This window comes from Vipera ursinii, assembly GCF_947247035.1.
Source record: "Vipera ursinii genome assembly, chromosome: 3".
NCBI classification, from domain to species: Eukaryota; Metazoa; Chordata; class Lepidosauria; order Squamata; family Viperidae; genus Vipera; species Vipera ursinii.
In genome coordinates, this window is record NC_139516.1 from 179,139,869 (window position 1) to 179,162,626 (window position 22,758).

A 22,758-nucleotide genomic window follows, 5' to 3' on the forward strand; every position below is an offset into this window, starting at 1 on the left:
GTACGAAACCACCACTCGTCGTTTCCTGCCCCTCAACTCGAACGGAGGGACCTCGCTCCTTGTGGGTAGTCGCAGGAAGTGCACCACAGCACCCCCTTTCGGATAGGCGGACCAAATCCGGAACTCGCAGCTGATTGGCGGTAGCAAAAACAGGACGAGGCAGCTGGGGCAGCTTGGGGCGTAAACGGTAAAGAAAGTGGGAGGTCCTTTGCCCAGCCCCCTCGCGCGTCACCCCAACGTTCAGGAGGGACGTTTAGCCAATCACAAAAATGCTATCATGCGGAGAAGCGCGCGCCTCCAGAGTGGTTTTGATCATCTGTTCGTCTGCTGAAGCTGCAGTCTTCCCCGTAGTCGTTCACCGGTTGGGTGCTTGTCCAAACAGGAATTCTAGACCGTGGTTTCTGAGAGTTGTAGTCTGAACACATCTAGAGCAATCCTGCTCTAATATTCACCTAAGACAATTTGTTCTTCTCATCTTTTCCTTTTATTGAGCAAGAGGTTTTATGCCTACAATTCTTTTGTTAACTTTCTGTGGGCTTGGTTCTGCTTGAAAGGGAATATCTCAGGGAGAATTTCAAATAAAAATCCCACCCTCTCATACCTTGGGTTTCCGAAAATATGCAAAAAGTCATTGCAGAGATGACTATCATCGGAAAGTAAATATTGTTAAGATCCATTATAAGAATAAAACCTCATTTGTATAGGAATCCAACTGATAACACACTTGAGTAGACTAGACTAGCATCCTTACTGTACAAAAATTTAAACTTAGAACTTGTGAAGCAAAACAGTTTGGGCTTATTCAGTTTCCCAGCCCAACTTGAAAGAAGCTTTATAGTAGCTTTCACTGCCCTCTAAATGTGTGGACTTTGATCTGCAGAACTGTCCACAGTAGCTTTACTTGTTTGGGAGCTGACGTGTACATATTTGAAGAGCTCCTTGATTAGAGGAAGTGATTTTAGAGGGCAAGATTGACATTTTCCTCTCCCATTTTCTCTGTATCTTTTCCTTGCTTGTACTTTCTTTCTTTTAGATATAAGCAATGATTTATTCTGGAAGTTGCACTGGCAAACATTTTGGCTAAATGATCCATTCCACTAGGTCCTATATTGGAGGGAGGGGGTAGGAAGATAAAGTATAGACAGTTTCTGTTCCTTTCTGAGTTTCTCTTTTCTGACTCTTGACATCTAAATGCTTAATGTCCTTTTTTCCCCTAAACCCAGGAAAAAGTGAGAAAATTTAAATTTTAATCTGGCTGTGGTAGAGGATACACTGTCCACTCAAAATATAACAAATATAAAAATATGAATTTTAAAAATGAGTTCTTAGATTTATTTACAGTTATGCCTTTAGTATTGTGGAAGACCAGTTTTTATTTAGTGTGCCAAATTCAAATGTTTACGTAAGGGAATTATCACCTACTAGGGTACCTTTCAGTGATTTCGCACTTGCATTTTGACCATGATACTGAACATATCTGAAGGTAATACTAGTAATTAAGAAGTTTGCCCACAAGCAATTGCCCACAATTGAAGATTTAAAAGACAAAATGGATAGTGAACAGAGTCTGGCCCAATTTTACCAGATGCAGTTTGCTGTGAGAATTAGAGGCCTAAAAGAGAATATTAAGGAAGATTTAAAGCAGCTGGTTTCTGAGGCTTTTGAGGGGGTATTGAACCATCCAGCATCTGAAATAAAACAAGGCATGGACAAAGTGTTTCGTGTGAATTCGTGGATTGCTAAACAGAGAAAGTTGCCTAGAGATGTGGTGGTTTATTTTGTAAAAAGGGAAATTAGAGATGAAGTTATACAAGCTGCCTATGATACCAAAGTTGTGATTGCTGGTCAAGAAGTTTTGGTTCTAAAAGAAATTCCTCCAAAGATTTTAAAGAGAAGGAAGGATTTTATTTTTCTTGTGCATGAGCTCAAGCAAAGAGATATAAGGTTCAGATGGGAGATCCCAGCTGGGTTGAGCTTCATGTATGATGGCAAAAGGTACTGTTTGGGTAATGTGAAGCAAGCGCATGACTTTTACAACAATGTTTTAAATGTAACCCCATCAACACTTCTGGAAGCTGCAGAGGGATCTGGAGAAGGAGAACATCAAGAGGATGAAGATGGACAGATAGACGAGAAGGGTACAGGAGGAGTTCAAGCTGCAACTCTTTTGGATGATATTAGAGAACAGAGGGTGACGCGTGCTGCCTTAAAACGCTCAAAAAAGACAAAAAAATAAGACCAGCAGAAATCTATGGAACTTCCACAATTAATTTGGAATTAATGGACAATTTATTACAGAGGAAGAGGAAGAAAGTTTTGTGGGTTAATGCGGGTTAATTTGTGTAAGAACTATCTATTATAGTCTATTTTGGCTAGAGAGGTTAATAGGGATAGGTGTTTGTTATGTGTAAATGAGAATATGTTTAGGTAATAGGGAAATGTGGAAGAACATAGATGGGAATGATGCTAGTTTTCTTTTATTTTAGTTCTTTATATATATTTATTTATTTATTTATTTATTTATTTGTTTTTATAAACCGCCCTTCTCCCGAGGGACTCAGGGCGGTGTACAGAATAAGATAGGCATACAGAATGAACCGTAATGAAAAACAAACACTAGTAAAATACAAACTGGGACCCCAATAAGAGTTATCAGGCCAGGCCGGACTGCTGGAACAGGTAAGTTTTTAATTCTCGCCGGAAGGTGCGGAGGTCGGGGGCCATCCGGATTTCGGTTGGCAAGCTGTTCCAGAGGGCTGGCGCACCCACTGAGAATGCCCTCCCCCTGGGGGCCACCAGCCGACATTCCTTGAGCGGTGGCACCCTGAGGAGGCCCTCTCTGTGGGAGCGCACAGGGCGGTGGGGCGCTGACATTGGCAGAAGGTGCTCCCGCAGGTAGTCCGGACCCATGCCATGTAGGGCTTTGTATGTCATTGTCAGCACCTTGAACTTTAGTATTGTTAAGGATTGGTTTACTCTATATAAGCTAGAGAGTGATGGATTTTAGAGTTTATAATTGTTAGTATATGATTGTTTATGATTGCTTTTTAGATATATACCTTGTATTTTGCTCTGGGAAGTCGAAGGGGGGGAGGGGGGGAGGAGGGGAAGTAGAGGGGGGGAGGCAGGGGAGGGAGGAGGGAGAGGGGGAGGGGGGGAGATAGGGGGGAGGTAGGGAGGGGAGGAGGGAGGGGGAAGGGGGGTTTCTTAAAGGAAAATTGTATTTTTTAAAACTTTTCAATAAAAAAAAAAGAAGTTTGCCCACAAGCAAATTTTTATTGTGCAGCACTATTTCCTTTTCAAATCAATAGAAAAGTATAACTTGATTTCATATTAAAAGGAGATTGTGAGTGTTGGTAATCTAAAGCTGAGGCAACAAGATTGGGTCAGGATCATCTAACACAGGGGGATTCATCTTATGGCAGTGCCTGATAGTCAATTAAAGAAATGTGGAAAATGTGTTCTTTGAAAATGACCACAATGCCTAATATCTCTTTATTTTCTTTCAGTTACCATTCTCCCAAAGCAAAAAATGCCTTAGTGGTTACATATACTGCATATATTAACTTCTATCATTATAACAGAATTTTTCAAAACTGGTTTTAAAATGGTCTCTTAGATAATTTTTTCTGAAAATTTGACAATTAGCATGTTACCATTCAATCTACTTCTGCCACTCTTGGGATCAAAGAACATTTAACAACTTTGGATATCCTGACAGAATGTTATAAACATCTCTATTAATTCTAAACTCAAAATAGAATGTATTTTTCACTTAGATCTTTTACTATTATGAAAATGGGTGCAGACCTGGGTTTGGCTAGTCTAAAGCAAAGAAGAAACAGGGGTGATATGATAGCAGTATTCCAGTATTTGAGGAGCTGCCAAAGAAGAAGAGGGTGTCAAACTATTGTCCAAAGTACCAAGGGCAGAACAAGAAACAATGGTTGGAAACTGATCAAAGAGAGAAGCAACCTGGAATTAAGGAGAAACTTCCTAACATTGAGGACAATTAACCAGTGGAATAGCTTGCCTTCAGAAACTGTGGGCACTCCATCACTGGAGATTTTTAAGAAGAGACTGGACAGTCACTTGTCTGAAATTGTATAGGTTCTCTTGCTTGAGCAGGGGCCTGAACTAGAAGACCACCAAGGTCCCTTCCAGATTCTATTCTTATTCTTATTCTTATTCTTATTCTTTTCTATTCTTATTCTATTCTATTCTATTCTATTCTATTCTATTCTATTCTATTCTATTCTATTCTATTCTATTCTTTCATAGCTAACAATCTTTTTTTATTTCACAAGATACCATATATTTTATTTTTTTCCTAATTGACACAAATATTGCTTATTTGCTGTCAGCAGTGTAAGCATGTAGCTCTCCTTTAGGGCTCAGATGAGATGCTTGGTGTAATCAATGTCAAATTTTCACAATGTTCAGTAGAATCCAACTTCATTATTCAAAACACTTATTTCTGTGGCTCCACACAGCTTCTATAAAGACTACACAGCTTGTTCTAATGCCTTGCAGGCTTTCCCTAAAGCATTCAGCAAACATTACTGAACTACAACTTTCAGCATTTCATATTGCTAAGGAATGCTGAAAATTATAGCTCGACACTTCAGAAATACATCTTCCCACATTGATTTTTTTTGCCATTGTTATGAATGTAAAGGCTGCAAGCTCAGGACTTCATGGTTTATCAGACTTTAAGCCAAACAAACTCAGACAATTCACATTCATAAGGGAAATATGTTTTCTGTGATATGAACATAGGAAGATAATCTAGGCCGTTGCTCTGCTAGATATAAAAAAAAGTTTTGATCCTTTTAAAACTGGGAGCAGAGGTTACTGCCATGAAGATATAAAAGTGAGGGCTTTAACATTGCTCCACCATACCTTTTGATGAAATCTTGGTTTCCAAAAAGATAGGAATACAGAGAATTTGAAACAAGAAAAGAGATGCTTCAAGGGAGGCCAATTCTGAAGAGAGAAGTCAAATATTCCAGTGAGGAATATAAATTTTAATTCTTCTATGTTGTGCTTTTAATGTCATTTTTTCTTCCTTTATATAATTTGTAGAATTGAATGATTGTATCTTTGGCTATGTCCAGCCACCATGCTTTTCATGATTTTTTTTTTGAAGATGCACAAAATTTTAACATTACTTTAATACATGCAGATTTGGAAATTTGCAGGAAAGTTGCAGACAAAGTTCAGATCTAAACATTTCATACTTTCATTCAACTGTATTTAAATGAGGTTGAATGTTATATTGCTAGTATTCATTAATCTATAGAAATCCTATGCTATACTATTTTAGTCTTTTTTCCCAGTCAAGTTAAAAAAAGATTCTGAAAAAGTATATAATGATTATAATGACATAATGATGACATAAAAAAGAAAACAACTAAATATGAACAAAAATAGTTATTGTATTTATTATACAAATAACATAGTGGCAATGAAATTACAATGTTTAAATAAAGAAACAAGCTTAAACCCTCATATTGTTGAGTCAGGAAGCATACAAATTTAATCAATAATAACATTCCAAATTTCTTTACAAAACTATTCAAGCGTCCAAAGGAAGTTTAAAATATTTTGCTTTGAAATAAATAATTCACTCGTTCCTCCCTGAATGATTCTTCCAATTGCTCTCTGACAAGTTATTATTTAATCAGATTAATAAGAAAATCCAGGTCCATTTGTGTTTGCTATTTATATGCAATTTTTGTATTAAAAATGTTAGTGCTTTTCCAAGTTCAGAATATAGAAGAGCAAGTCTGTCAAACTTGTGTATATGCCATATCTATAAAAGACTTTTCCACTTGAAGTTAGGAGAATTTTCATGTACTGTAACGGAAAGAAGGGTCATTATAAATAACCTAACCTAATGCCCTAACCAATATGTAAAATATTTATCTTTAAAAAACCTAAATACATATACATATTAACTACATTTCAGAAAATGATGAAATTGATGTAGTTAATTTTCATATTTTCTGATGATGATATGCTGAGAAGCATTTTGTCAGATAGTTTTAGTCATTCTTTTAATCACCTTTATAATATTTTTAACACAAGTTATTTTTTTCACCAAATAAGAATGTATAAAAAGTACAGGTAGTCCTTAACAACCACTATTGGGACTGGCCAATTTCACTGCTAAGTGACACAGTTGTTAAGTGAGAGATCATGTGAATGTGACTTGCTGACTCCTCCATTGATTCTGCTTGTTGGTAGCCGGCTATGAAGTGTGCAAATTAAATAAACAAAAATAAATGATGGTCATGTGACCGTGGGATACTATGAGGTTTGGAAATGCTCACTGATTGTGGACAGCCCAAATCCTGATCACATGACTGCGGGAAAGCTGTGATGATTATAAGTGTAAGGACTGGTTGTAATTTTTAGCACTGTCATAATTTTGAACCATTGCTAAACAGGATATTCATTAAGTGAGAACTACTTGCACTGATTATGAAACAACAGATATCAAGTTCTGTTTCTAAAAGTTACAATATATAAGACACTGACATTTGCAATCAGAATTGAACATTTTATCTTTCTTTCATCATTCAGTATCCAACAATGTACCGTATATACTTGAGTATAAGCCGACTCGAGTATAAGCCGAGACCCCCAATTTCACCCCCAAAAACTGGAAAAAGTTATTGACTCGAGTATAAGCCGATCCGCCGTTCTGCAAGCCTCTGCCGCCAGCAGAGGCTCGATCCGCCATTTTGCAAGCCTGAATACACAGGAATACCCTGTGTAGCCGCGGCTCGTCGGCAGGTCTCCGTTCCTCCTGCCGACCTTTGGGGAGGTTTGGGCGCCTCCCCAAACCTCGGCAGGTCTCCGTTCCTCCTGCCGACCTTTGGGGAGGTTTGGGCGCCTCCCCAAACCTCCCCAAACCTCGGCAGGTCTCCGTTCCTCCGCGCAGACCTGCCGACCTTTGGGGAGGTTTGGGCGCCTCCCCAAATGTCCCCAAACCTCGGCAGGTCTCCGTTCCTGTTTGGGGAGGTTTGGGCGCCTCCCCAAACGTCCCCAAACCTCGGCAGGTCTCCGTTCCTCCGCGCAGACCTGCCGACCTTTGGGGAGGTTTGGGCGCCTCCCCAAACGTCCCCAAACCTCGGCAGGTCTCCGTTCCTGTTTGGGGAGGTTTGGGCGCCTCCCCAAACCTCCCCAAACCTCGGCAGGTCTCCGTTCCTGTTTGGGGAGGTTTGGGCGCCTCCCCAAACCTCCCCAAGCCTCGGCAGGTCTCCGTTCCTCCGCGCAGACCTGCCGACCTTTGGGGAGGTTTGGGCGCCTCCCCAAACGTCCCCAAACCTCGGCAGGTCTCCGTTCCTGTTTGGGGAGGTTTGGGCGCCTCCCCAAACGTCCCCAAACCTCGGCAGGTCTCCGTTCCTCCGCGCAGACCTGCCGACCTTTGGGGAGGTTTGGGCGCCTCCCCAAACGTCCCCAAACCTCGGCAGGTCTCCGTTCCTGTTTGGGGAGGTTTGGGCGCCTCCCCAAACGTCCCCAAACCTCGGCAGGTCTCCGTTCCTGTTTGGGGAGGTTTGGGCGCCTCCCCAAACGTCCCCAAACCTCGGCAGGTCTCCGTTCCTGTTTGGGGAGGTTTGGGCGCCTCCCCAAACGTCCCCAAACCTCAGCAGGTCTCCGTTCCTCCGCGCAGACCTGCCGACCTTTGGGGAGGTTTGGGCGCCTCCCCAAACGTCCCCAAACCTCGGCAGGTCTCCGTTCCTGTTTGGGGAGGTTTGGGCGCCTCCCCAAACGTCCCCAAACCTCGGCAGGTCTCCGTTCCTCCGCGCAGACCTGCCGACCTTTGGGGAGGTTTGGGCGCCTCCCCAAACGTCCCCAAACCTCGGCAGGTCTCCGTTCCTGTTTGGGGAGGTTTGGGCGCCTCCCCAAACGTCCCCAAACCTCGGCAGGTCTCCGTTCCTCCGCGCAGACCTGCCGACCTTTGGGGAGGTTTGGGCGCCTCCCCAAACGTCCCCAAACCTCGGCAGGTCTCCGTTCCTGTTTGGGGAGGTTTGGGCGCCTCCCCAAACGTCCCCAAACCTCGGCAGGTCTCCGTTCCTCCGTGCAGACCTGCCGACCTTTGGGGAGGTTTGGGCGCCTCCCCAAACGTCCCCAAACCTCGGCAGGTCTCCGTTCCTGTTTGGGGAGGTTTGGGCGCCTCCCCAAACGTCCCCAAACCTCGGCAGGTCTCCGTTCCTGTTTGGGGAGGTTTGGGCGCCTCCCCAAATGTCCCCAAACCTCAGCAGGTCTCCGTTCCTCCGCGCAGACCTGCCGACCTTTGGGGAGGTTTGGGCGCCTCCCCAAACGTCCCCAAACCTCGGCAGGTCTCCGTTCCTGTTTGGGGAGGTTTGGGCGCCTCCCCAAACGTCCCCAAACCTCGGCAGGTCTCCGTTCCTCCGCGCAGACCTGCCGACCTTTGGGGAGGTTTGGGCGCCTCCCCAAACGTCCCCAAACCTCGGCAGGTCTCCGTTCCTGTTTGGGGAGGTTTGGGCGCCTCCCCAAACGTCCCCAAACCTCGGCAGGTCTCCGTTCCTCCGCGCAGACCTGCCGACCTTTGGGGAGGTTTGGGCGCCTCCCCAAACGTCCCCAAACCTCGGCAGGTCTCCGTTCCTGTTTGGGGAGCTTTGGGCGCCTCCCCAAACGTCCCCAAACCTCGGCAGGTCTCCGTTCCTCCGCGCAGACCTGCCGACCTTTGGGGAGGTTTGGGCGCCTCCCCAAACGTCCCCAAACCTCGGCAGGTCTCCGTTCCTGTTTGGGGAGGTTTGGGCGCCTCCCCAAACGTCCCCAAACCTCGGCAGGTCTCCGTTCCTCCGCGCAGACCTGCCGACCTTTGGGGAGGTTTGGGCGCCTCCCCAAACGTCCCCAAACCTCGGCAGGTCTCCGTTCCTGTTTGGGGAGGTTTGGGCGCCTCCCCAAACCTCCCCAAACCTCGGCAGGTCTCCGTTCCTGTTTGGGGAGGTTTGGGCGCCTCCCCAAACCTCCCCAAGCCTCGGCAGGTCTCCGTTCCTCCGCGCAGACCTGCCGACCTTTGGGGAGGTTTGGGCGCCTCCCCAAACGTCCCCAAACCTCGGCAGGTCTCCGTTCCTGTTTGGGGAGGTTTGGGCGCCTCCCCAAACGTCCCCAAACCTCGGCAGGTCTCCGTTCCTCCGCGCAGACCTGCCGACCTTTGGGGAGGTTTGGGCGCCTCCCCAAACGTCCCCAAACCTCGGCAGGTCTCCGTTCCTGTTTGGGGAGGTTTGGGCGCCTCCCCAAACGTCCCCAAACCTCGGCAGGTCTCCGTTCCTCCGCGCAGACCTGCCGACCTTTGGGGAGGTTTGGGCGCCTCCCCAAACGTCCCCAAACCTCGGCAGGTCTCCGTTCCTGTTTGGGGAGGTTTGGGCGCCTCCCCAAACCTCCCCAAACCTCCCCAAACCTCGGCAGGTCTCCGTTCCTCCGCGCAGACCTGCCGAGGTTTGGGGAGGTTTGGGGAGGCGCCCAAACCTCCCCAAAGGTCGGCAGGAAGAACGGAGACCTGCCGAGGTTTGGGGAGGTTTGGGGAGGCGCCCAAACCTCCCCAAAGGTCGGCAGGTCTGCGCGGAGGAACGGAGACCTGCCGAGGTTTGGGGAGGTTTGGGGAGGCGCCCAAACCTCCCCAAACAGGAACGGAGACCTGCCGAGGTTTGGGGAGGTTTGGGGAGGCGCCCAAACCTCCCCAAAGGTCGGCAGGTCTGCGCGGAGGAACGGAGACCTGCCGAGGTTTGGGGAGGTTTGGGGAGGCGCCCAAAGCTCCCCAAACAGGAACGGAGACCTGCCGAGGTTTGGGGACGTTTGGGGAGGCGCCCAAACCTCCCCAAAGGTCGGCAGGTCTGCGCGGAGGAACGGAGACCTGCCGAGGTTTGGGGACGTTTGGGGAGGTGCCCAAACCTCCCCAAACAGGAACGGAGACCTGCCGAGGTTTGGGGACGTTTGGGGAGGCGCCCAAACCTCCCCAAAGGTCGGCAGGTCTGCGCGGAGGAACGGAGACCTGCCGAGGTTTGGGGACGTTTGGGGAGGCGCCCAAACCTCCCCAAACAGGAACGGAGACCTGCCGAGGTTTGGGGAGGTTTGGGGAGGCGCCCAAACCTCCCCAAAGGTCGGCAGGTCTGCGCGGAGGAACGGAGACCTGCCGAGGTTTGGGGAGGTTTGGGGAGGCGCCCAAAGCTCCCCAAACAGGAACGGAGACCTGCCGAGGTTTGGGGACGTTTGGGGAGGCGCCCAAACCTCCCCAAAGGTCGGCAGGTCTGCGCGGAGGAACGGAGACCTGCCGAGGTTTGGGGAGGTTTGGGGAGGCGCCCAAACCTCCCCAAACAGGAACGGAGACCTGCCGAGGTTTGGGGAGGTTTGGGGAGGCGCCCAAACCTCCCCAAACAGGAACGGAGACCTGGGGAGGTTTGGGGAGGCGCCCAAACCTTCCCAAACGTCGGCAGGTCTGCGCGGAGGAACGGAGACCTGCCGAGGTTTGGGGAGGCGCCCAAACCTCCCCAAAGGTCGGCAGGAGGAACGGAGACCTGCCGAGGTTTGGGGAGGTTTGGGGAGGCGCCCAAACCTCCCCAAAGGTCGGCAGGAGGAACGGAGACCTGCCGAGGTTTGGGGAGGTTTGGGGAGGCGCCCAAACCTCCCCAAAGGTCGGCAGGAGGAACGGAGACCTGCCGAGGTTTGGGGAGGTTTGGGGAGGCGCCCAAACCTCCCCAAACGTCGGCAGGTCTGCGCGGAGGAACGGAGACCTGCCGAGGTTTGGGGAGACGCCCAAACCTCCCCAAACGTCGGCAAGTCTCCGTTCCTCCGCGCCCTGCCTGCCTGCTTCTTTCCGCTGCGGAAAGAAGCAGGCAGGCAAGGCGCGGAGTTTGGGGAGGTGCGCGCGCACCTCCCCAAACCTCCCCAAACTTCGGCAGGTCTCGGACGGCGGTGGCTTGGGAGAGGTGCGGGCGATCCCGGAAGCACCAAAGCCTCGGCCGCGCACAAGTCCTCGGTAAGTTTTTTTTGTTGACTGGAGTATAAGCCGAAGTGGAATTTTTCAGCCCAAAAAGTGGGCTGAAAAATTCGGCTTATACTCAAGTATATACGGTAATTGTTATATTTATTTATTATTTATTTATAATGAGACTTGTATGCTGCCCTATCTCCCGAAGGACTCAGGGCGGCTAACAACAATAAAATACAATAAATACAAATATTAAAAAAGAATTAAATTATGTCAAAGTCCCACTAAAACCAATAAAAACATTTAAAATCATAATTAAAACTCCATTATTATCAGTCCAGGTTGGCCTGTTGGAAAAGATATGCCTTAAGGTCACGACGAAAGGACCAAAGGTCTGGGGCCATCCGGAGCTCCCGGGGGAGCTGATTCCACAAAGTAGGTGCCCCAACAGAGAAGGCCCTCCCCCTGGGGATTGCCAGCCGACATTGTCTGGCTGACAGCACCCTGAGGAGGCCCTCTCTGTGCGAGCGCACAGGGCGATGGGAAATCGTTCCTGGCAGCAGACGGTCCTGCAAATATCCCGGGCCTAAGCCATGTAGGGCTTTATAGGTAAGGACCAGCACCTTGAATCTATATATATATATAAACAGTGAAGTTACTTACAAACTTTTCCTTCTTTCTGTAGTTTGTTCAAATGATGATGGAGATTAATTTTTGCAGCTGGATGCAAATGGACAGGTGTGTCCTTGAATAAAGCATTCAAACGATACATATTAATGGAACTTCATTTTTTAAAATAGTAAAACAGTAATGACAACTCCTCAAATTTGGTACAGATTCAAACACTTTTCAGGGTTTTGATGCAAATGGGAGAAATTATTGTCTGATTAATACCTATTTTAATGGGGGGGAGGAAGGGGAAATTATTTAGTCCTATTTTAAAGTTTATACATTTTCTTTGAGTAACTTTACTTTTTCCTGGTCATATCATGAACTCTTATTAGAAGTTTATCCTCAACTTCAGAGTGCAGAGGAAAATTTATAAAATTTGTTTCACAGATCTCTGAGTGGTAATTATTCTCCTAATACAATCTTACAATTAAACCATGAAAACAAGAAAATCAAAGCAAATCAAAAGGAACAAACATAACAGAGATAACACACACACACACACACCCGATAGAAACAAAAAAGAAGAAGAAGAAGAAGAAGGGGGTTTCAATCACTTTCCAAAGGCCTGGGCGAAGAGCCAGATCTTCAAGTCTCTTTGGGACACCAGTAAAGTGGGGGGGGGGGATTCATATCTCATGAGGGGGGAGCCTCACTCTAGAGGGCAAGTGTTGCTACAGAGAAGGCGCTTCTCTGTATTTTGAGTGATTCTTTGCAAAAAAAAGATAATAGGGATATAGAGAACTCATTGATTCAGGGACAGAACATTCCTTAGATCTTAGGAACATTCCATACCCCACCCCAGTGTTCCCCTCCCCCATGGTGAACATCCTCCTAGACCACAGTGAAACCAGGGTTAATTTGATAGCGTCTGGAATAATTTCTTCAAGCTGGAAGCAATTTGAGGCATTCAGGACATAGTGTTTTTGTTTTACTATAGTTGCAGTTATTAAAAAACAAAGGAAAACTGGTGTTTGGGGGCAAAAATCATTAGCAAATTTTACAAAAAAAGTGTCTATTTTGCAACTATTAATACTATGTACTTTCCAGCATACAACCTGGTGCAGTATACATACATGGTGTTCTTTAGATAAATGCTGTTTTTGCTATGAATCATTAATTGCTTTTCTATTGCATTGCTTTCTGCATAACTGAAATCTATTTTTAACCCAAACCAGATGCCATCTGTACCTTGTAAACAATTTTCACAAGTTCCTCTGCTGTGAAATTCTTTCCAGCATTCTCATCCAGGATGTTTAGGATTTGTTTCTCACGTGCATTTCTATGTAAAATATATTCCTGAATTTTAGCTCTTGCTTCCTTTATTACTGGCCCATGTCCTATAAAGACAACAACAGATGTTTCTTTAACAAAAAATTCTGAGATAACTTACTAATCAATAGTGCATACAGGATAGTTTTTTAAAGAAGAAATGATTTAAAGTGTTCATATTGCAGAGTTAACACAGGACAGCCCAACAGCTTCTAATTTTGTAATGTGTCTCCTTATTTATTGCAGGTCCAGATGTTGCCCCACCCACACATTCAGGAAGCTATTAAAGGCTTTCTTCAATTTATACCTTGATCTTATATTCACAGCTTTCCTTCCAGGCTTTGAAGGAGGATAAAGAATGAGGCCAGCTAGATGGGATTTCCCCCCCCCCTTGATTCTATGTAGTCTTTGGTTTACTCAAGAGAGTTCTATCTTTTTCAAAAAAAAGTTTTAAATTGTAAGCCATCCAGAGTTGTTGGGAATTGGGTGGCTTGTATATTATGTAAACAAAGAAATGGGAATTGTGATAAAGATTGCTGGATGGGATGAAAAAAAGTACAAGTCTTTGATGAACTATGGAGACAATTTAGTTATCCTATGGCTTTGGTTCCATCTACATTTCATAATAATATGTATGAGGATAGAATGGAGAACTTCTATTCCTTCTGGACCATCTTGCATTCCCAGAGAAAAATACTGGATAAATAAATACAGTAAATGGATGAATTGAAAATGACTTCAATTTGTTACATCCCTAAACATCATTTTAAAGCAGGTTTGAATCAGACAAGACTTTTGGCTTAGTATTATTATATTATATTCCATTTCCATGATTTCTTTCATAGGTTATTTTGGAGGTGCTGAATTCTGAATACTATTTTCCTTATGGGGAATTGGGGAAGGGGGAAGGAGAGAGAATGAGTGTAAAGAACAGACATTTAGCAGCTAAAGGACCTTTTACAAGTCAAGTAAATAGAGGATACATTTCATTTACTAGGAAGGAAACAGCAAATTATATTACAGTCTAAAGCATAAGGAAACTAAAACAATGTTTTATTTAAATAAAAAGCATCTGAACTCTCCTCCCAGGATGACCACTTTCTATGAAGCTCTATATGTAGATGAAGGTAAAAGATTCTGAAAGCTGGAACATTTTAGCATAGAATATTCTCTTATGGAGAGAGGAAAATTTCAAAACATCTTGCAAACAGGTGTCAATAAGAGACACCCATTCCTATTTCCACAGTATCTGTGATTACAGAACAACGAGATCAAAAATCTCTAAGCAGCAATGCAGTGTTTGAGACACTTAATATACTTATGGCGAAGAGTTAATATAATTAATATCAAATGTATAACTTACCTGGGTATATTAAATCAGCTTTGATTCCCAGGAGCTTATCCAATGACTTCATGTAGTCATAAAGGTCTTCAAACACAGCTGTTCCTTCTCCTAAAATACAGTCACCAGAAAATATTGCATTTTCTTCTAGCAAATGTAAAGCCATGTGGTCATCTGTATGCCCTGGGGTATATAATACCCTGCAAAGTGACAGAAAAGTGAAATGTGATTATATTATTCAAGTCATAAGTTGAAGAAAGGTCTTATAGTGGCAAATGAAGATACATTTAAAAAGCTCAGATACAAAATTTAAATGAATGATCCTTATAGTGTGTGGATGCAGAGCTATGAGCAATTTTTTCTTTGTAAAAGTATTTTTTAAATAAGGACAAGTTTTAACTACCTATAGCTTAAGATAAATTTCCTAAAGAAATCAAAAGTCTCACAAGGCAGATAAAGCCATTCCAAAGAATCAACCAGGAATAATTTTATGCAAATTGGCATCCATCCACCAAAAATACAGATGTACCCCTACCATGTATAGAGGTAGTCCTTCACTTATAACAGTTCATTTAGTGATTGCTTAGAATTACAATAGCACTGAAAAAAGTGACTTATGACCATTTTTCACAGTTCCGAACATTGCAGCATCCCTTGTGGTCATGTGATCAAAATTCAGACCCATGGCAACTGACTCATATTTATAACAGTTGCACTGTCCTGGGGTCACGTGACCACCTTTTGCCACCTTTTAACAAGTAAAGTGAATGGGGAAGCCACATTCACTTAACAACCCTGTTACTGACTTAACAACTGCAGTGATTCATTTAACAACTGTGGCAAAAAAAGATTATAAAATGGGGCAAAACTCAACAACTGTCTCACTCGGCAATAGAATTTTTGGGTTCAAAATTTGAATGTAAGTCAAGGACTAATTGCTCTGAGAAAAAGAGCATCACTTAAAGATATTGGGGCCTGACCATACACATACAGGGAAACCCGACTTACTTAGGATTTGAAGAAATTTCTTTAGAATGTTGTGCAGAAAATATCAGGAACCAGTAACTCTTCGAAGAATACTCAAATTTGCCTATAAAAAGCCTTTGTCAACAGTCTGAACTAGGCAGATATCTTCAAGCACATGAGGGCAGTCTAATCAAGATCACATGATCTGTATCGTATGATTACTTCTGATATGTAAAGGAATGGTTATAGTGAATGTATAACCCTCAGTTGTGCAAAACTCATCTACTGTACATGACAAATATTTATACCACAGTTTATGATGCCACAGAATTGATAGGAAGACAACAGACCCAAAGGAAACAAATGTAGTTAACACACTTTCTAAACATTCATATTTGTGTGACTTGATACAGAGATAAATACGTGTACTACAGGCATTAAATGTAAAGGTGTCCCCTGTCCATTAAAGGTAAAGGTTTCCTCTGTTCCTACTCTACGGGGAAGTGCTCATCTCCATTTCCTAAAAGGGAGCCACCACTGTCTGAAGACGTGGTCATGTGGCCATCATGACTATAGGCCAAGGCTCATTGAATGCTGCTACCTTCCCACCTAAGTGGTACCTATTTATCTACTCGAATTTGCATGCTTTTGAACTGCTAGATGGGCAGGAGCTGGGGCAGATAATGGGAGGTCACCCCTTTGTGTGGCGCTCAGGTCTCTAACCCAGTCTGTTAGCTGAGTCATCGCACTTCCATACTGTATTCATTAAAGGCTAGACAAAACATATAATCTATCTTAACAGATCTCACAAGCCTTTTTAGTTCTGAAATGATATAATCTGCAAATGAACTGCAAAAAAATCTTGTACATGAAAAACTTGCAAACAACATCAATATGAAATGTTGATGTTTACCTGAGAGTAGCTCCCTCTGTATTTAAAACATCTCCATCTCTTAAGTACGCATACTTCTGCTTTCCGTCTATTACTTCTTCTTGATGTGGGTTACGTGGAAGCTTACTTATGCAATATTCATAACCTAATTTAAAAATTAAACAATGTGTATCATACTAGTTGGAAATTCATACACCCCTTTTTAAAAAAAAAAGGGTGTGTCCAGATGAATTCAGGACTGAGACACGTGGAACTTATGACCTCTCTGATCTTAAAAAGAGTTATAAAATAGCTCCAAATGATTTCAAAATTTTGAAAATCATTTAAAAGGTTGCTTTGTGTTACTACTTTTATTTTTAATGAAAGTTTTTTATAAAATTGATTTAAGTTATGATACAAGTGCAGATCAATCAAGTTCTATGCTATGCATGCTGCCTATTATTCAAATAATTGTGATGACATCCTCTAGATTATCAGTACAATCTAGCAAGTCCCTTGTATATTAATGGTTTGTTTGTTTTGCAATAGCAATTTCTACAACTTTACCTAGTCCTAAGGAAACATCTGTTAAAATACATATTAGCAAACATGTCTGCAAATATTAAAATAATCAATGTTCTTTATTTTGCAAAGAAGCTCCATTTCCTGCCCTCATGAAGAGATCTGAAAAGACCCATTTCTGCAGGATTTTGTAGTAATTTAACTTGAACAAGGTCAATACAGCTGGGAAGAACACTTGTTGCTGTTGCTTGGAAGACCATTCAACTCACCCTAGTAATAATGTAATTTAGGTTGGTGCTCACATTTAAACAAAAGTAGAACATATACATACTTTGAAATAAAAGCTCTTCTGTTTAAAATAAATGTTTAACTTTTTACATTCAAAAAGAACAGTGAAAGTTTTCAGTAATATTTATTTTAACTAATTTTATGTACTTAAATCCACAAGGCTGAGGCAAATGGGTAATGAGATATAAGTTAGTAGAATTATGATCCTCTTCCCAAATCAGAAAGAGAAAGAAGATGGTATCTTCAGTTTTTATGAATGAATAAAAAGCATTGATTTGCAAGAGTCAGGCTTATTGAAGATAAATTCCTTAGTTTAAGAGAACGGCAAATGTTATATTTTTATAATACAGGTAGTCCTCAATTTATGACCAAAACTGAGATCACAATTTTGTTGCTAAGCAAGGTGGTTGTTAAGTGAGTTTTACCTGATTATATGTCCTTTTTGGCCACGGTTGTTAAGCAAATCAATACAGTTGTTAAGGGAATCCAGCTTCCCCCACTGACTGTCAGAAGCCAGCTGGAGAGGTCACAAGTGCGAATCACATGATTGTGGGATGTTGCAACCATCATAAATGCATGCCAGTTGCCAAGCACCTTAATGTTGATCAAGTGATCATGGCGATGCTGTAATAGTTATAAGTATGAAGACCAGTTGCAAGTCACTTTTTCAGTGCTCATAATTTTGGACGGTTGCTAAACAAATGGCTGTTAAGTTGAGGATTACCTGTACCTGATTTTTGCTAGCTTTAATTTTGGCTAAGTATACTTACAATTGGTGCTTCGGAAAGTTCTGTCAGAAGCTGTTTCTTAAATTTAATTATTCCCCACTGTGTCTGTTAATAAGTATTTAAGTTCAATGTTTCTGACATCCTTCCTTTTTTGCCTGTCTACGATATAATTTCCAATATAACTCTAACCTGCTTTGTACATAAACTATACAAATTTTAAAAACTACAGAAAATACTTACTAGCTGGAATCTTTTCACAAATATCTGATATGCCTCCAGTATGATCATGGTGCCAATGAGTTACTAAAATTTCCTGGATGGAAATGTTGAATTCATGAAGTGTTTGTTTCAAACAGCTTATATATTCAGGGACATGTGGCTCTCCAGTATCTATTAGGATCCTTCTATAATAAAACCAGATTAGGCCAAGAAAGAGCTAATTAATTAAAAAGAATGATGCTAACAACTTTTTGATCCAGGTTAAAAAAGTGTAATGTGTCATGAAAAGAAATATAAGAACAATTAATTAATGGAACAGCTTGCCTCCTGGAGGTGTGGATGGTCCATCACTGGAGGTTTTAAAAAATTGCTTGGAGAACCATTTGCCTGAGATAGTATAAAACTCCTGCCTTGAGCAGGGTGCTGGACTAGATGACCTCTAAAGTCCCTTCCAACCCTATCATTCTAGTTCTATTTCTATATCCCATTCCTTTTGTGTAATTTTGAATCCTAAAGAAAATTATATAAGATGCAAATCAATAAACTAATAAATCAAACTGGTCTTATATGCCTTTTCAGTTGCCTCTGAGCAGCTTAATTTTATATACCGGTAAAAAATTTACAATAGCCACCCAGAGTCACTTGACAGTGAGGAAAGATAAGTACACTCGTTCAGATGCCCCCCCCCCCAAAAAAACCTTTTAAGTATTGCTTTTAAAGTATGCTGGAAGAGCGAGATTCCATTGCCTTTCTAAACACAATAAAGCTTGAAGCCATACACATCTGAAGCGGGATGCTGTTGCAAAGTAGTCTCTTTTAATTTCATAAGAATGTACTACACAGCTAATAAGCCTATGAGAAGAGAGATAATGGTGGGGAAAAAATCCACTGGAGCAGAAATCTAATCAGGTGAACAAAAGAAATGGTACTTTATAATAAAATGGATCAAAGATGATCCAATAAAAATGTAATAAAGAGAAATTTGTCCACAGAAGGGGAAAAATCTTTTGCCAAGAGCAAAAGAAAAAGTGACAAGCTGAACGAGATTCCAAGTAAGACTTATATTGCCTAAGAGAACTAAACTGTAATAACCAAGATTCAAGATAGGGCTGTGTAGAAGAACCAGACACATGCCCTAGATAGCAATCATCACCAGATCTAACTGCATCATGATGTCTAGCTGCTTTTAAATGGCATGTATGCCTAAGATTGCCTTTATTTCATTCATCCTGGAGTAAAGGAAGCATAAATTTAGCTACAGTTATTCCAGTTTTAAAGTGTCTTTCCTGGACACAATTTTCACCATAAATATGACTTAGAATGCTTCATTGACTTTTTGATTGATCAGGGAAGGAATCAGACCTTCTTGGATCACTTTGGGTTGTTGTGGGTTCATACCCTCCTCTTTGGTCCCTGGGCAATGGCCCTTCTCCAGAGACATGACCAACATTTGCCCATACAATGGCTGACTGGCTCTTTCTAAAGTATTTGTCAGTGTTACGTAAGCTCCTTATTTGCACAGATTTACTAGTGCACTTCTGAAAGCACCAGGAGTTAGGTTTAGAGAAAGCTATATAGAATTGAATTGTGACAGGAATGACTGTGGCAGTTGGGTGTGGCTAGCTTTTGCCTGTGAGGCATTACTGCTTCTAAAGTGCTTCAGCAAGCAAGAAAACTGGATATATATTTTTTTTAAAAAAACTGGTTTTAATGTTTAGGGGGAATGATGCCGTTTTACTTATTTCTACAGCACCACATCTATTATATAGGTTACTCTTGGATATTACAGCCCAGGAGTACTTCCTGCCAGCACTTCCATTGCTTGCAGCATTACAGGTAGTCCTTGACTTATGGCCACAAGTTTCTATTGCTAAATGAGACAGTTGTTAAGTGAGTTTTGTCCCATTTTATGACCTTTCTTGCCACAGTTGAATCTAGCTTCCTCATTGACTTTGCTTGTCAGAAGATTTCAAAAGGTATCACATGACCCTGGGACACCATAACCGTCATAAATATGAAACAGTTGCCAAGCATCTGAATTTTGATCACATGACCAGCGATGCAGCAATGGTTGTTAGTGTGAAAAACAGTCACAAGACACTTTTTTCAGTGCTGTTGTAACTTAAAATGGTCATTAAATGGTTGTAAAGCCCTAGGCTTTGTCAATGAAGCAGAACAGATGTTTGCAAATTTTTGTGAGCTTAATGACCAGAGAACAGCACTTTAATACAGCAATGGAAGAGTCCTAAGCCTGCACTTCTAGGTGAGTAAGACCTTGGACTTAAATAGGATTTCTGAATAAGAAGATCGCATTGCAACACTGCTAGGTTGCATCAATGGTTTTTACATTTATTTATTTACTAGATTTGTGTGCCAGTCCAAATGGTCTAAAGGCGACTTTTAAGTGCACACATATAATAATCCGGTTAGCGATGCTTCCTCCGCCGTCAAATGTTTATGGATTTTGGGGGTTATGTGTGTGTGAAGATATTTTTTAAAAATGTTTTTGTTATTTCATCTAGGCCCCGCCTTCTTCCGTCACACTACTACTTGTACAAGAAAGAGAAATCGTACGAATTAATAATACTCAGAGCATCGCGTGAAAAGCAGGGCGGGGGGGGGGAGGGAAATACGAATTCCCGGGTAGCCTTCGAGTTTTCCCTAGGGAAACTAGGGAAGGGAAAACTCACGCCAAGGAAGCGCGTTGCCCAACAGATCCCAGGGAGTACACCGGCCCTCGTACCGAGCTGCTTCTCACCTACCTGGACCCGGTTCCCACCAAGTAGGTGTTGGTCCCCTGGAGCGTCATAGGCCCGGGATTACAGCCCAGGACGCGGATCACCCGCGCCGACAGCTTCTCCACTTTAGGCAGCACGGAGAACATCTTCGTAAGCACCTTCGCGGCCAGCCAGAGAAGAAGGGCTCAGAGAGAGAGAGAGAGAGAGAGAGAGAGAGAGCAAAAAACATAGAGATAAGGAAAAGTGTAGAGTGACAACTTTTGGAGACTACTTTGTTGGGGTTTTTTTTTAACGCCACTGAGTTTAATTTTGTCTCGTGCGCTCGAGTCCTCTCCCCTTCCTTGGTTAGAATATTTTGGGGCACGAAGAAATCCAGAGTTTTGAAGAGCGCGATTCTTCAACGGTCCAGGCCTCACACATTGTGCCCAACTGGGTAAAGAAACGAAAGATTGCCATCAGTGGAGAATGTAATGAAAGAGTTAACTAGATACTTCCTTAAGAGCAAAGTGGGCAGAATCTGCACAGAAACAGGGAATCCAGGGGAGGCGCTTCCACACACCCGCGGGGCAAGCCTGAGAAGCAGAGCCAGTATGTAGAAGAGGAAAGGGAAGCGCTTTTAGCAATCGTTCTTTACCTATAGGAGAAGTTTGTTTCTAAAATATGTATTTATGAGAAACTATAAATATCCTACGCTATGTATCCTGTAATATTATTGTTGAATAAAATTTTAATTGTAGTCAGTTAGTCTTCTGGCTAAATAAATATATGTTCCCCATAAGATACTATGCAAATGTACCTAGAGGAGATAATTGTTGGCACAATATCAACAATCACTTTATAGTTTATATCATCTGTATGGTTTACCTAGTAAAATAGAAGTGGTTTTCCGTATTACCTCCTTCTATGCCAGGGATAGGCAACCTCGGCTCTTTTATGACTCATGGACTTCAACTCCCAGAATTCCTGCTGACTCAGGAATTCTGGGAGTTGAAGTCCATGAGTCATAAAAGAACCGAGGTTGCCTACCCCTGTTCTATGCCATATGAAATGAAGCCTTTGCTATGGTTAGCAAAGCGATGCCCAGCATCTTCCTATGTTGCTGCTGCGCAACAAAGGTGCCAGTTTGCCTTAGCTGGGCAGCTGGGCAGACCTTCACACCTTAGGTGACCCTGTAAGATTAAATTATTTTGGTATATATATGCTCCCAGTATTTTTCATCCATTTCTTACAGCATTAACACACACACACAAACAGAGAGAGAGAGAGAGAGAGAGAGAGAGAGAGAGAGAGAGAGAGAGAGAGAGAGAGAGAGAGAGAGAGAGAGAGAGAATGAGGAAGCCTAGCATTTGACACAGAACTCCTAGCTCAAATTGGGACTATTAGATCTGAGCTACAAAAGCTACATATTCCTCTTGAAGACAAAGATTTAAACTGAATTCAGAAACATCTGGATGGTATTCAAATTACCCACCCAGATGGATATGGTTTCATTTCCATAATCTGACAGCCCTAAACAAAATTGGAATTAGGTTTGTGGAGAATTTCATGGAAGGAACCTCTTTGCCTTGCTCATTTCCATTGGGTGGGTGTTTGGGTACTGTCCAGATGTCTTAGAGTTGCTATAAGATCCCATTTCAATCACCATAACCTTTAAGGACTGCAAGCGTTATGGGCTTCAACAACTGAAACATTTAATGTTCTCTACTGTTACTAATCTTTATAGTTTAGGATAAAGTTTGAGAAAATGTCCAATCCCTTACAACTTCAATACTCAGAAGGTCCTTAACCAGCACTGGTAGAGGTTTTTGGGAGATGCAGTTCAGTAATGTTTTCAAGAGTCTCTCACAGGTTTATGTTGAGGATAAATTCACTGACAAAAAAAACTGAAATATTTATGCTTCTTGGGTTCAAGGTGATTTCTAAGTAAATTGCATAAATGAATAAAAAAGTGTCTTAGCCATTCAAACACTATGCCAAGATATTGATGTAACATGTCATTGAAAACACATTTTGTCTGTAGATGGCAGTAACAGCACTGAAGATTACAAACTGCCATAATAAAATTTGTGGGGAAAGTTAAATTGCAAAATACCCCCAATATTGTATCTTTGGAAAGCAGATGATTAAAATTTCTGGGTGTACTTAAATATATAATATTGTGCATAGTTAAATTTATA

General features: G+C 42.6%; 1 protein-coding gene across 1 annotated transcript; it reads right to left on the bottom strand.

Annotated features, from left to right (window-relative positions):
• Window positions 1–5,418: 5,418 nt before the first annotated feature.
• Window positions 5,419–20,988, bottom strand: LACTB2 (lactamase beta 2). Its single transcript, XM_083357999.1, has 7 exons — window positions 20,606–20,988; window positions 17,865–18,028; window positions 16,129–16,252; window positions 14,271–14,449; window positions 12,827–12,975; window positions 11,630–11,711; window positions 5,419–5,859 (listed from the first exon to the last, which is right to left on the bottom strand). Exons 1-7 carry the CDS (start codon window positions 20,725–20,727, stop codon window positions 5,816–5,818), a joined length of 864 nt encoding a protein of 287 aa, XP_083214125.1. The 5' UTR covers window positions 20,728–20,988; the 3' UTR covers window positions 5,419–5,815.
• Between the last annotated feature and the right edge of the window lie 1,770 nt (window positions 20,989–22,758).

Bases quoted from the DNA above. Each gene is read 5' to 3' on its own strand.
- LACTB2 (XM_083357999.1), bottom strand. From the start codon at position 20,727: ATGTTCTCCGTGCTGCCTAAAGTGGAGAAGCTGTCGGCGCGGGTGATC. The intron at 18,029-20,605 runs GTAGGTGAGAAG...GTTTTATTATAG, and splicing joins TTGGTGGGAACCGGGTCCAG to AAGGATCCTAATAGATACTG. The intron at 16,253-17,864 runs GTAAGTATTTTC...TTTTTAAATTAG, and splicing joins TTGTGAAAAGATTCCAGCTA to GTTATGAATATTGCATAAGT.